The 15,844-nt window shown below is 33.2% G+C and overlaps 1 protein-coding gene across 3 annotated transcripts in view; it reads right to left on the bottom strand.

Moving 5' to 3' along the window:
• SOS2 (SOS Ras/Rho guanine nucleotide exchange factor 2) overlaps positions 1–15,844 on the bottom strand; it is an 89,813-nt gene that overhangs the window by 52,716 nt on the left and 21,253 nt on the right. For all 3 annotated transcript variants that reach the window (XM_025919113.2, XM_086709788.1, XM_086709787.1), the window contains exons 2-6: positions 13,576–13,701; positions 10,743–10,874; positions 9,699–9,863; positions 5,994–6,197; positions 2,442–2,585 (exon numbers count right to left, since the gene is read on the bottom strand). In XM_025919113.2, the coding sequence (XP_025774898.1) occupies positions 2,442–2,585; positions 5,994–6,197; positions 9,699–9,863; positions 10,743–10,874; positions 13,576–13,701 (771 nt within the window). The remainder of the gene's footprint in view (positions 1–2,441; positions 2,586–5,993; positions 6,198–9,698; positions 9,864–10,742; positions 10,875–13,575; positions 13,702–15,844) is intronic.

The raw sequence follows: 15,844 nt of genomic DNA, 5'->3' as shown, positions 1-15,844 counted from the left end.
AACTCCCCATATGTTGTACACTGTTTATATTTAAATACATTCCTATTATTTGATAATAATCAGTATCCTCAAAGTATAGAACTCAGAGATGTTTCATTTTTGTATTTTAAAAATATAGTATGTTTTTCAGAAAATAACAAATATTGGCGAGGATGCATAGAAACTGAAATCCGCATCCACTACCAGTGGGAATATAAAATGGTGTAGCCCCTGTGGAAAACAGCCAGTTCCTCAAAAAGCTAAACAAAAATTACCCTATGACCCAGCAATTCTACTACTGGATATGTACCCAAAAGAACTGAAAAAAGACTCAAACAGATACTTGTATGCCAATGTTCACTGCAGCAATATCCACTATAATCAAAAGATGGAAATACCAAAAGTGTCCATCATCAAATAAATTTAAACAATACATGATATATACATACAATGGAATATTATTTAGTCATAGAAAGGGATGAGTTCTGATACATGTCATGATATGGTTGAACCCTGAAAACATGTTAAGTGAAATGAGCAGCCACAAAAGAACAAATATTGTTATGATTGAGTATCTAGAATCAGCAAATTCACACAGACACAAAGTAGATTAGAGGTTACCAGGGCTCAGGAGGGAGGGAAGATATAGGGAACTACTGCTTAATGAGTTCAGAGTTTCAGTCTGGGCTAATAAAAAAGTTTCGGAAAAAGATAGTGGTAATGGTTGTATAATATTGTGAATTTGATTAATGCCACTGAATTGTACACTTAAAAACGGTTAAAATGGCAAATTTTATGTTATATATAGATTTTTTACTACAATAAAAAACAAAATAAAAATTAGAAAATACATGTTTTTGAATCATGATATCTTTAAGAGAACAGCAAGCAACCAGACTACAGATTAATATGCTAAGATATTATAATATAAAAACTTTCTAATAAGAACCAAGACTGAATATTTGGGTTAGGTATTAGTAACTGAATCTTTCTATACTATCAGTTTCATTATCTACAAAATGGATATAATAAAAGTAACGTATATTTTCAAAAATAGAGGCAGAGATTATAAAGTAAGAAAATCTTTTTACATGAAAACTAAAGAAAGCGCTTTTAAAACCCTATTTTCCAAAAGCAATAAAAATGGCCAATGAGTATACAAAGATGTTCAACATGATTAGTTTAAAAATTAAAACAAATTGAAGAATGAGGCTCTTTTTTTTTTTCTCATTAGACTGACCAAAATGAATGGAATAACACCTGGACTTAGTGAAGGTGTGGGGAAAAAAGAGCCACATATACTAGAACTTACCTGTAAGTAAATTTGGCAAAATGTTTCCAAGTTCTAAAAATTTCCTAATCTTTAGTACTACAATTTCATTTCTAGGAATACATCCTAAAATAATTATTAGACTATGAAGACAATGTAGATACGTTTGTTACAGTACTGTTCACAATAACAAAAAATGGAAACAACTTACATGCTTATTAATAGTAAGGAATTAAAGTATGTTATTGTGTCTCCATATAACATGTTACTAATTCAGACTTCAAAAACATTATTGAAGGAAGGGTAGTGGGACTGGAGAAACAGGTGAAGGGGATGTGAGGCACAAACATCCAGTTATAATGGGAGCAAATCACAGAGATGAAAAGTATAGCATAGGGAATATAGTCAATAATATTACAATAATGTTGTATGGTGACAGATGGTTAACTACACATATAGGAGTGAACACTGTGTAATGTATAGAATTGTTGAGTTTACACATAATCTAATGTAACATATGTCAACTAATCTTCAACTAATATATAAAAAAATTATGTGTAAGTCTATTAACATGGAAAATGTTCATGATGTATTGAGAACAGCAGATTTTATAATAGTAACAGCCTAGTTTTGTAAATAAATGAGTTTGTATGTACATATAGAAAAACATTTTTAAGGATTAAGTAATGTATGTTGTAAGGATAAGTTATCTCTGGGTGTTACAAAATGGAGTGATTTTCATTTTATTTGCCTTTATTTTCCTGAATATTTTTACAATGAACTACATTACTTTTATAATCATTTAAAAGACAAAATGATTTTCACTTTGGGGAAAAAAAAATTGAAACATAAACTTTCTTTTCAATTTTTGGAAATTAAGACCAAGATCTACAAAAGCTAAACAGCTATGGTCAATAAAATTTATTTTCTTTCACCTTTAATGCACGTGCCATTAAAAAAAATCCTAAATGCTACTACTCAACCAACTTTCACTATAAATAGCATCATAAATACACTATAAAAAGTGTCACTAAAAAATATAGACAATTTAGTTTGCTACTGGCTAAACCTTAAGTATTGTTTTACAGTAGTCAGCAATATCCTCTAATTTTCACAAAGAATATCTTACTAAATTTCTTAATACACCATTTAGGACTTTAATGAGAATTATCAAGTAGTTTTGTAAACTTACTTCTGCCAAATCTTCAAAACAGCTGCCAGCTAATGGATGAGGGCTGCTTTCATCAGTCATTTCAACTGTGTCTTCAATAAGACCTAGAAGTTTCACGGTCAATTCATGTATATCTGAAATGTTACTGAAAATCCTTTCAATATCCTGAAAAAAAGAAAAAGGTTAAGATATAGGAGGTTGAAATTCTGTTTAAAAATTATAAAATATAAGTACTATAAGTGTTAAGGGTGTATTTTCACTCAATGCATACTTATATATTACAAGACATGATATATTCTATAACAAAGCAAAAGTTAATCATGAACACAGAAGTGAAATAAAAAACTTCTTGGATTACACATAGTAAATTCACTGTAAAATACAGACTGTAGATAGTTTTGTTTAATAATTCTAAAACTCATACTGTGGATGAATCTATGCATTCATAAAGAATCCTGGCATTTGATGGGGCGCCTGGGCGGCGCAGTCGGTTAAGCGTCCGACTTCAGCCAGGTCATGATCTTGCGGTCTGGGAGTTCGAGCCCCGCGTCAGGCTCTGGGCTGATGGCTCAGAGCCTGGAGCCTGTTTCCGATTCTGTGTCTCCCTCTCTCTCTGCCCCTCACCCGTTCATGCTCTGTCTCTCTCTGTCCCAAAAAAATAAATAAACGTTGGAAAAAAAAAATTAAAAAAAAAAAAAAGAATCCTGGCATTTGAGTATTTTAAAATTAGTTAAGAGGCTAAAAATCTTGATTAAAGTCTTATAGAGCTGGTTAATGACAAAAGCTGGGATCAAAATGAAGGTCTGATTCCTAACCCAGATACAACCCAGTTTCACAATTTGCGATCAGCCTATCTCCTGAATTTGAGGAGGAATTAAAGACTTCATTCAAGCTTTCATATGTGAATTACATCAGGATTAAGAAATGTTAAGTCCTTTGGACACAGACCCTATACTGACTGTGCAGGTTATGGCCAACTATCATTCACTCTTCCATCTTTTTTTTTTTTTAAGATTTTATTTTTAAGTAATCTCCACATCCAACGTGGGGTTCGAACTTAAAACGCCAAGATCAAGAAAGAGTCTCATGCTCCACTAACTAAGCCAGCCCAGTACCCCCCGCTCTTCCATCTCGTAATGGAAACATCACAGGCTATAGAACCTGACAGACCTCAGCATGGATCTTAGCCCCGCACTTGCTAGATAAATGACTCTGGATTAGGTCACTGAGTATGTTTCAGGCACTATTATAAGTACTTGACATGTAATCTCACAACAGCCTTATTAGATAGGTACTATCATTATTCTCATTTTTACAAATGAGGAAACCAGCTCAGAGCAGGTAAGTAATTTGCTCAGGATCACACAGCTGGTATACTACCATCTACCCTCATAAGGTTCTTAATAAGGTTCTTAGTAGGATTAAATAGATGATTTCTACAAACTGCTCCTGGCATATATTAGGTCCTCCACAAACTTGAGCTTTTTGAAGACACAGGGGTAGAGCCCAAAGGAGTAAATTAAGATTAGTTTTAAGTCATTCATTCTTTTAATATTAATCCTCCTCAAATATTTGCTGAGTACTATGCTCTGATCTCAGGTGGTCTTTATCTCAAAAGTTTAGTCTTTTGAGATTAAAAAAAATACGGTGGAAAAAATACAGTAAATATAGATAATTTATATCTAAATGCTAAAAAAGGTACAGTAGATCTAGAAAAAGAGAAAAAGGGACTGTCTCTTTCTCTTGAGCTTTCAGTATAATAGAAATTTTCTATCAAATCAGCACTAACTCAATAAAAAGAGATCCCATAAAAATTAATTCCTGAGGAATGAAAACTAATGGGACACAGAAAAGGCAAAGAAAATAATATTAGCTATCAGCATCTGTTAGGTTTTTATTCTTAAGTAGAACTCAATGACACTGTGGTATAAAAGAATTCAAATTCAAGTTCAGCCTCTGTAACTAACTTACCAAGTCATAACCATCCTGTGCCAATTTCTTTACCAGTAAGTTAGGGATGATAATACTCAGAGGAGTATTATAAGGGCACATAAAATAGGACAGTATTTTGAAAATTACAAAATGCTGATTACTTAAGTCCAGTGGGAGTTATCATATTATCAAACATTAAACTAAACATACGTACAAAAAAAAAAAGGACAGATGTCAACTAAAAAACCTTAAATTATCACTGAAACTCATGATTTTGGAAAATAATCAAAGAGGCAAAATCACATCTTAGTCTTAAACACTAAGTCACTGCACATTCGTTCACATAATAGTCATTTGGGGGAGGAAATCAGGAGGTAGAAAAAAGTCTGAGTATTTAAAGTGAAGGGCAGACACACAGACATCTAAGGAAACATGAATCATGGGATAAAGGAAGGAAAGAAAAAAAAATCTTTAAAAAGACAGGATTTTAAGAGTCTCTTATGGTTTGGCTCCCACCCTCTCTAATTTTTTTTTCCCCCTTCCCCTCCCCCATGGTCTTCTGTTAAGTTTCTCAGGATCCACATAAGAGTGAAAACATATGGCATGTCTTTCTCTGTGTGACTTATTTCACTTAGCATAACACTCTCCAGTTCCATCTATGTTGCTACAAAAGGCCATATTTCATTCTTTCTCATTGCCAAGTAGTAAAACTGAGAATTAACTGTGGGTTGATGGGGAGTGGGAGGGAGGGGAAAGTGGATGACGGGTATTGAGGAGGGCACCTGTTGGGATGAGCACTGGGTGTTGTATGGAAACCAATTTGACAATAAATTTCATATTTAAAAAAAAGAGAGACAGGATTTGTCTAGCTGGATTCCTTAAGTTGACTTTAGAAGCTACATAAGTAAGAAAAAGATGACAAGGTTCCCATCCTATTCACACCACTCCTACCCCGTTTTCCAACAGCAGCTCTACCTGTGTTTATGTGGCATTCTGCATAAACTTTTTTCTTAAAAAGTTCCACTGTTGGGGCGCCTGGGGGGGCTCAGTCAGTTGGGTGTCCGACTTCAGCTCAGGTCATGATTTCGTGGTTCATGGGTTCGAGTGCCACATCAGGCTCTGCACTGACAGCTCAGAGCCTGGAGTCTGCTTTGTGGATTCTGTCTCCCTCTTTCTCTGCCCCTGCCCAGCTCATACTCTGTCTCTCTCTCTCAAAAATAAATAAAACATTAAAATAATAATAATAATAAAAAAAGTTCCACTGTTGAAACTTTAAGCCTCTGCCTTAAAGTATTTACCAAAAGATATGAAAAAGTATTAAGTCTATCTTTTGTAGACCATACATCTTTTTCACTATCTTCAAATGAAGGACTATAAACCTCAAATAGCTCATAGCAGAAAAAGATTTCATTCCAGTGTAGTCTCCCTTTCTAATAAGGGTAGCTGTATGCACTTGTGTCTAACTATCATTGTCACTGGCCTTAACGTAGTATAACAATTCACATATTTTAAAAACTATAAATACCACATAAAAGAATACTGGTTTACATACTCATAAAGTATAAAAAGTTACTATTTATGATTTTAAGCTGCTATTTAACTTTTGGGGTACATAGTATTTCAAACAAAAAAGGTACTTACAGAAGGTTTAAATAGCTTCCTGTCAGAAAGGAAAGCTTCTCGAAACACTTTTATAATCATATTTAATTCCCGTAGATACTGCCTTTCTTCTGCAATTTCAGTTCTGACAAGGTCATAGTAGTTTAATTCACCTGAAGAACTCGGTTCATCTTCACAGAGAGAAACCAAACCTATGTCATCCTGATCAAACATGTCCATCAAAACCTGAGAAATATAAATCAATAACGTATAAACTTGTTTTTCTCACTTTTATAAAATGGTCTCAAGGCACTTGGAATTAAAACATTATTAAACAATGAGTTTTGTGTTTTACAGGCTAATTTATATAAGAAAATTCAAATAAGAGAAATATGAAAAGTTGAAGGGAAAAAATGTTCAAATAAAACTGGATATGCAAAAGTAAATAAACATTTATGGAAAAAAAGATAAACCTAGTAGTGAAATATATGTGTGTGTGTATACATATATATGTGTGTATATACATACATACACACACATAAACACACATATATAAAAGCAAAAAAGAGCATACCTTTGAAGAACAACAATCTGAGCCAAAATCCCGGTTCAACCACTTACTCACCTGTGATTACAGACAAGTTATTTATTCTTTTGAAAGCAGATTCCTTACATGTAAAATGTAACTGATGAAAAAATTCAATGAGGTAATGTACATAAAATGCATACTATTATGTCTGGCAAATAGGTGTTCAAAATGGTAGTAGTTCTTTGTCCTATTGTAAGGAAAGCTGTATGCACTTGGAGAAAAATGAAAGGACACTATTGTAGAAGCACATGATAGAGCATAGTATGATGCTTTTCTAATGCATATTTACTATACCGGTAACTGGTACTAAGGAGTTAAGAAAGGTGCCTACACCAGTGCTATTAGATAGGACTGTCAGATTGGTTATGTACAGGAGAAGTGATCAAATAAAATATATTAAAAAAATGGGAGCCAGATTTCTCAGTGTCAGAGAAGGCAGTTACAAACATGAAAAAGGGGAAGCTAAAATGAACCCTGTGGTAGTAGTTTTGGATTGGAGAGATCTGTGAATTCATATAAAGACAGATAATGCTTTTTCGGTAGACACAAGGTAGTCCTTGAGTTACAAGCATAAGCCCAAGAGAGGGGCACCTTGGTGGCTTAGTTGGTTAAGTGTCTAACTCTTGATTTCGGCTCAGGTCATGATCTCATGGTTTGTGGGTTCAAGACCTGCATCGGGTTCTGTGCTGACAGTATGGAACCTACTTGGTATGCTCCCTCCCTTTCTCTCTGCCCCTACCTGGCTCCGGCTCTCTCTCTCAAAACAAATAAGTAAACTTTAAAAAAAAAAAAAAAAAAAAAAAAAGAAGCCTAAGCCTAAGAGAAGGGTAAAGCAGATTTCCAAAAATGTTCTACCTCAAAACTGTTCTACCATTCAAAAATAGGTAAATAAAATACTATCTTTTAAGCAGAGCTAAATTACCCCTTTATAGGTCCACCTCCACCTAAATGTAGATTAGTGCTAACGTATCACCTATGTCGGAAAATAAACAACTTGTATTAGTTTTCTTGGGCTACCATAATAACAAAAAGATGGAGAAGAAATAAATACGTATGTGTATGCATGTATATAATGTATACACACACACACACACACACGCCCCAACTCTGGCCTCTAAGAGACCAGAGCATTTACACTCTAACAGCTTATGTAGCACCCAGATTTTGGTTTCCAAGTACCATTCTCCACTAAAAGGAACCAGGAGTTTTTAGAAAATGCCTAATTCCAGGTTTGAGCAGCATATAAAGAAAAGTTGAACCTGGAATATCTGTCAAAACAAAGTATTCAAAGAGGGATACAGACAGAGAAACCAACTTGAAGGAATTCCCACTGGCCAGATCTGGGACAATTTGAATATCAAAACAAGTAATGAAATAACAGATGACAGCACATTAAGTAAGAATACATGGGTCTATATTAAAATAAATGAATACATTTCAAGTACAATGAGGAATAAGATATTCACAATCTCAAAATATTGACAAAATATTTATTAATTACAAAAGGGAAAATAGTACTTCAAGATAGAGAAGCCTGGAAGACAACCCCTTAATCAAGTGATCAAAATGAACAACATCAGTAATTGGACACATCAAAATTGTGTGGCATGTGAATAATGCAATGAAAAGAGTACAGCATTACTTCTATGATATTCCTGCCAAAGATCTATAACCCAAATCTAATAAAGAGAAAATTTCAGAAAAAAACTAAAGTAAGGGACATTTTAAACAATAACTAGAGTAATCCTCAAAAGTACCAAGGTCACAAAAGTTAAAGAAGAATGAGGAATTATTCCAGACTGAAGGATACATGACTGATTCTGGACTGGATCATTTTGTTATAAAGGACACCAATGGGACAACTGGCAAAACCTAAATGGGGTCTGAAAATTAGATAGTATAATGTATCAAAATTAATTTCCTGGATTTTGATTGCCAGACTGTGGTTATGCAGAAGAATGTTTTCATTTATAGGACACACTAAACTACGTTGGCAACTTACTCTCAAGTGGTTCAGGGCACAGGGAAGTACTTGTAACTTATCTAAAAGTCTGAGATACAAAAGTAAAAAACAGGCTGCAATCATAATTTTAGAAGCCAAAATAGAAATATCAAGGAATTTCTACTATTAAAGTGAAAAATCATTTTTGAGACTATTTCAGAGTACAGTAGATCTCAACCATAACTGTAAATCAGAATCACCTGGGATGCTTTCAAGCTATTTCCAGGCTTAGAGTCCTAACCCAGGCCAAGAAAATCAGAACCTCTTGGGAGTAAGATACAGTCCTCAGAATCTTTAAAAGCTTTCTTGTAATTCTGATGTACAAAGGAGAGAAACACAGGCATGTGCCAAGTTGTAGGAGTCATTAACCCTTAATGGTCTAATTTAGGCATCTTCTCAATGAAGTGTTCCTGGTCTACCCCATGCCAGAGTTCAACACTTTCTATACTGCACCTTTGACTTCTAATAGTTTTAATCACACTGTGCTGCAATTTTTTTAATATTTTTATTTCCCACTAAAATAAACTCTTTCTAACACAAGGGACTGCTGTCTTATTCAGTATTTTATCATCACTTGGGACAGTGACTGGCATATAATACTCAAAAATTTTCATTTAAAATGTAAAAAAAGAAAAAGTAAAAAGGAGGAGAGAGGAAAATAAATAAGAGACTCAATTTCTTCCCCCAGTAGCTTACAGCCAGGAAGGAAAAAGGTAACTAACAAAAAAATTTATCAGAAGGAAGAAACATTAGTACTGAAGTCTTTTGCTCTCTACTTGTACCCCAAAGTATGTTTTTCAAAATTACTTCTGTTTAAAAGTACCTGAATGCTCTGTGTAGATTCTCTTTATATTCTCTTTCTAAAAAGATAAAATTCAAACTATTTTTCCTAAACTGGTTTGAGGCTTTTGATGTTTTTTTCCTGTAGGTAAAAGACTCTTGCCGGGGAAAAAAAAAGGGGGGGATTCCCATCCTGTCATATGCTGAAAACCTGGAAATATCATGTTTTATCTAAAAAGCTAGCATTTTTATGTATTCTAATACAAGGAATTATAAAAATTACTAATGTATAAAAAAGAGAGAGAAGTGACATATAGTCACTATTATTCAAGTTAAGTTAAAAATACAAGTGTTAAAAATACCTTTTAACACTTACCTTATCTGCACACATTGACACTTTAATGTCCTGCTGAGATATTTCATAATGTCGGATATTAAAAACATAATTACCAGCCAACTTCAAAATATCAGCTGAGATATACTCTAGTACAGCCACAATATACAGGGATACATGATAGTCCACTTTGTACCCTAAAACCTCCTGTGGAAAAAATAAACAATTTAATTCCAAAAAATGGGACTGCCAAGTATCAGTTAAACACTTAAAAAATTATCCAATATTCTTGCTTATAAAGAACTTTCTATAGACCAAATGTCTAAACTTACAGATATCAAAGGACATAGAATGAGCCATAGGTCCCAGTGTCAGAAGTTTTTTTTTTAAAGAGATATCTAATCTAACAAATCTGCCTTTAGTATCAAGTAAGAAGAGATTATTGATTCCAATATAGAAATCTTGGTCAGGACTTCATGGAAAACCTCTTAAATTAATACATTACCCAAACCCATTGGACAAGTATCTACTATTTTCAAGGACCTGTAACCAATATTTCCAAATGCCAGTGGTTTTCATTCAGGGGAAGATGTGTGCATGTGAGGGGGGGTAGTTAGGGGCTCTCAAAATTGCTACCCAGGGGCATTCAAATCCATATACACCAAGTATTTTCTATTGACTAAATAATATTCCCTAGTCTACTTTTCCCAATGTATGTATCTGTGATATATTTGAAAACAGTTCTGAACTCACCATAGCTTTTGACAATATATATTTTCTTAATCAACAAAAGGTTGAGAGTCAGTCAGGGGTAGTACTCATCAGAAGATGACACAAAGATGCATTATTGCTTATCATTAACTTTTAATATTATTTGAAAGGCAATATTATTTTATTAGAGTGTGTTTATTTTTATTTGTACACACATTAAGAAATATATATATACATATGTATATGTACAAGTATACACACATACACATGCACAGACTAATATAGGCCGTGCTATATAAATACTAAATAAATACACCAATACTTTAAAAAGTGTTATTTGTTATAAAGAACTCCCCCAATGTTTGTTTTTACTACCTTCAATGAAGGATGGATTTTGTCCACAGGCAGTAAGAGAGGATTTCTTCGTTTTCGTTTTTCTATGGCAGATTGTGCATCAGCAATAGCCCACTTGTCAATTGGATGAGGAAAGGTCTTCTGAACACGTTCCTGTTAATATCATAGCAGTACTATTGTTAATTGAAGTGTTCATAACTAGAAAATTCATGCAAAACTAAATTTTATTATCATCTTTAATGCTAGCAGATAACAGTGCCACAACATGTTTTGATTCCTGTAAGAACTACTTTTTTAAAAGGATCAACAAGACTTTCAAAATTTTTTCCTACATAATTCCCATGAATAAAGATAAAGTGAATTTTAAACAGAAAGCTTTAAGCATAAGCATAATTAAAATGGAACTGGAACTAGAAAAAAGCAGTAACATTAGGAGAGATTAAAGCCAGCATGAAATACTCATCAGTGATTTTACAATAAGGCTCCTAGGATTAAAACTATTTACCTGGCAGAAGTTGTTAACTCATTATTAATAATTATTATGCAGTCACTTTCCCTTTGCTAACCTTAGAGCTTTAATATAAAGAATTTTAAAAATAAGAGATGTCATGTACCTGTTAGAGGATCAAGTAGGTGACAAAGCTCAGAATGTCTTAAGGAAATACATCTCTTGGCAAAAATAATCTAAGTCTTATAGGTTACTACTATGGCTCATCTAATCAAAATTTAATCAGTGGTTGGCATGAATAATGAGAACTAATGATAACTGAATCAAACTCCAATTTTTAGGACTTACTATTTTAAAAATTATACTCTCATCTTTTAGCATATTTAGCTATTGAGAAGTTTGCTTTTTTTTTTATACTTAATGTCTAATTCTTAGAGCTGAGACTAGGGAAGAAATACTCTAATTCCAAGAGTCCCTGAAAATATTAATAGCTCAATTACTCCAAATTAAGATTTTCCTTCATACTGGAAGTTGTTGCCTTATTACAGAAACAATATTCAAAAGAAAGGATGTAAACAGTATAGTAAAAAAGTTAATTTTTGAAAGCTGTGCTGATAGGTATTTCTAAAAATCTAAAAATACTCCCATGTAACTGAGCCAATACAAATATTTTAGCACTAATTTACACATCTTTTAGACGTGTGTCTGTGTATTAATCAAACAGTAAATATCCAAAAGATTTTTATTAGTCCTTTATTGAAGCAGTATTTATATGCAGTAAAATGCACAGATCTTAAGTGTGCAATTCAACGAATTTTGAAAAATGGTTACACCTGTGTAACCATCACCCTAATAAAGATTCTAACATCTCACTCCCCCCCCCCTCATAGGCACATCCTGACTTCTTATCACCATTAATTTTAGCGTTTCTGAACTTCACAGAAACGTATCCTACTATATGTACTCTCTGAGGCCTGGCTTTTTTTGTTGTATATAATATCTTTGAATTATAGCTATGTTATTGTACATTATCAATAGCCCATTCTTTCATTTTATTACTGAGTAGTATTCCATCTTATAAATCAACCACAATCTGTTTATTCATCTTCTTGTGATGGAAATTTGAGTTGTTTCCAATTTTTGGCTATTATGAATAAAACTGCTTGAATATTCATGTATAAGTCTCTTTGTGAACATGTATTTTCATTTCTCTAGATTCAACACTCAGGAGTAAAACTGTTGGGGCACAGGCTAGATATACTGTATATTTAACTTTATAAGAAACTTTGTAAGAAAAAATAAACATTAAACTTTATAAGAAACTTTTCTAAGTGGTTATACTGTTTTATATTCCTATAGCAATGTGCTGAGAATTCCAGTTAGGCTACATCTCATTTGGTGTTATTAGTCTTTAATTTTATCCCTTGAAAGGGGTGTGAAATGGTATCTCATTGTGGTTTTAATTTCTATTTCCCTGTGATTTAAGAGCTTGAGCACCTTTTTCATGTGCTTATTGGCCATTAGCATATCTTCTTTTTATGAAGTGTCTGTTCAAGACTTTTACCCATCTGGGGAAGGAGGGGGTCTTTTTATTATTGATTTGTAGGAGTAAACATCTTCTAGATACAAGTCATTTGTAAGGAATATATATCGCAAACATTTTCTCCTGGTTGTGACTCACACCTTTTTCATTTTCTCGATAATTTTATTCTTTAATACTTAACTGTGTTTTGAGTCCTCTGTAAAAAAAAAAAAAATTGCTTAACGCCAGGTTAAACAAATATTCTCCTGCATTCTCTTCTAAAACTTTATAGTTTCAGCTTTATGTTCAACACTCTGATCTGTCGTGGGGTGCCTGGGTGGCTCAGTCGGTTAAGTGTCTGACTTCAGCTCACAATTCATGGGTTCGAGCCCCGCCACAGACTCTGGGCTGACAGCTCAGGGCCTGGAGCCTGCTTCAGATTCTGTGTCTCCCTCTCTCTCTCTGCCCCTCCCCCACTCATATTCGGTCTCTGTCTCTCAAAAATAAATATTGAAAAAAATTACAAAAAAAAGACTATGATCTGTCTTGAATTAATTTTTAAGTGAAATAGGTTTCAAGGGTTTTTCCCCATAAATTTATTCAGTAGTTTTAGCACTCTTTTTTGCTGAAAAACTTTCCTTCCCCACTGATTTGCCTTGGTATCTTTGTTGAAAATGAACTTAGCACACACCTATCCCACATGATTTCAATGGTTTTAGTTTCCACAATAATTCAGAATGATATAGATTTAAAATATAGATATAGATATAGGTATATATCTATATATAGATACAGATATATATCTAGATATAGATATAGATATAGATTTAAAAATTCATTTGTACAATGGTTCAGTGACTTTGAAATATCAAAATAGTTTTTACCTCCACATCTTGAACAGTCCTTGGCTGAGCCATGCATAATTTATTAAGCAGCTGAAAAATCAGCTCTTCAATATAATAGAGAGACTCTTCATTAGCTGAGAGATTGGGATGTACTTGCTCCTGAACCTTTAAAAAAAAAGTTCTTAGTTAAAGTACAGGCCAAATTATTAATGACAAACACCAGAGAATCTTCTTTATAATTAATATTTTACTAGACTAGTCATTCAAATACAGACATAAAACACAAAAAGTGGGAAGAAAAACTCACCTCTATTTGTTACTCTCTATAAACTTTTCTGAACGTATAGAGTAGGGTTCCTTAAGCTTTTTTATACTCTATGAAAATCTATTGAAAGCCACTGGCCCCTCTCTACTCCTTACTGCCAAAAAAAGCATATACAGATAAAATATTCTATATAATTTCAGAGGAATAGTAGATACCCATACCCTTAAGGTAACTAATATATCTATTAGAAGTCTTTGAACACTAGGTCATGAATCCCAACAATGGAGATATCTCTGAAAAACCAGACTACTTTACAGAGCTGCTCTGTGAGGTAGGTGCTAGTCAGCTTTCTTCTAGCATGGCACAGACAAACCTCAAAGATATTCTGGTTTCAGTTCCAGACCACTACAATAAAATGAGTATCACAATAAAACAAGTCAAATAAATTTTCTGGTTTCCTAATGCATATGAACGTTATATTTACACTATACTGTAGTCCAGTAAGTGTGTAATAGCACTATGTATAAGAAACAATATATATACCTTAATTTTAAAATATTGCTAAAAAATGCTAATTATCATCTAAGCTTCCAACAAGTCATCATCACTGATCACCATAATAATAAAGTATGTAATATTGCAAAAATTATCAAAATGTGACACAGAGACATGATGTAAGCAAATATTGTTAGAAAAATGGCACCAGTAGACTTGGTTCCACACAGGGTTGTCACAAACTTTTAATTTATAAAAAATACACTATTTGCAAAGCCCAATAAAGCCAAGCACAAAAGAAGGTGTGCCCGTATACATTCCTTATTGCTGCTATATAGCTGTGGTGAGCCTTTTTGGTTGTTAATTTTTAATTAGAACCTAGTAAACTATCCTAAAAAAGAATCCAATAGAACTGGATATGAAGAATAAGGTAAAAAATGGTGTTTAGCACATGGTAGGTGTCATGTAAATATTTGTTTAAAGAATAGATGAGGAAAGGGGTGCCTGGATGGCTCAGTTGATTAAGCATACAGCTTTGGCTCAGGTCATGATCTCACGGTTTGTAAGTTCGAGCCCCGTGTCGAGCTCTATGCTGACAGCTCAGAGTCTGAAGCCTGCTTTGGATTCTGTGTCTCCCTCTCTGTGCCTCCCTTGCTCATGCTCTTTCTCTCAATAAATAAATAAATAAATAAATAAATAAATAAATAAATAAATAGTTGAGGGAAGTAAGCATTGCTCTTTTTATGCCATATTAGAAGGTATCAATGCCACTGACATAAAAATAGAAAACGTAAGTAGTCTAAGATCTACTTTTACAAAAACAAAAAAATTGAAAAAATAACTCACAGATTTTAATATGGAATATTTTTAATAATCCAGTTCAAAATAGCTTCTAATTTCCATTATGGTTTTCCCCTTTGACTTTTAGAATTTAGAAGTTTATTTCTTAATTTTTAAACTTACAGTATTTTTTTAAGTTCTCTTTTTTATTGATTTCTAGAATAATCACACTGTAGTCAGAAAACATACTTTCCAGGAGTTCAATTTTTTGAAATTTGTTGAGACTTGCTTTTATAGCTCATTATATGGGCCTAGATGGCTTCACTGACAAACTTATTAAACATTTAAGGAAGAAGATAGAAAAAGAACAAGAGACTTCCCAACTTACTTTGAGACTACCTTGATATAAAAATTTAAAAAAGATGAAAATTATAAGCCATGTTTACTCATCAGCCTAGAAATAAAAGCCTAAATAAAATATCAACTAAATTCCATAATATATATAAAAAATATACGTGACCAACCAAGTGAGTTTATCCCAGCAATGTAAAGTTGGTTTAAAGTTGTAAAATCAAGCAATTTACCATCCTACCAGATTAAAAAGGAAAATACGATAATATCAATAAATGTACAAAGAGCATCTAAAAAACTCAACATTCATTCATAATAAATTTTCTAGTGAAATTGGGGCGCCTGGGTGGCTCAGTCAGTTCAATGTCCAGCTCTTGATTTTGGCTCAGGTCATGGTTTTGCAGTTCACAGATCAAG

Source organism: Puma concolor, chromosome B3, assembly GCF_028749965.1.
Source record: "Puma concolor isolate L17-30 chromosome B3, mPumCon1.1.hap2, whole genome shotgun sequence".
In the NCBI taxonomy this organism is placed as follows: Eukaryota; Metazoa; Chordata; class Mammalia; order Carnivora; family Felidae; genus Puma; species Puma concolor.
The sequence above is the reverse complement of the archived record's forward strand: the minus strand, read 5'-3'. Positions and strand labels throughout refer to the sequence as shown.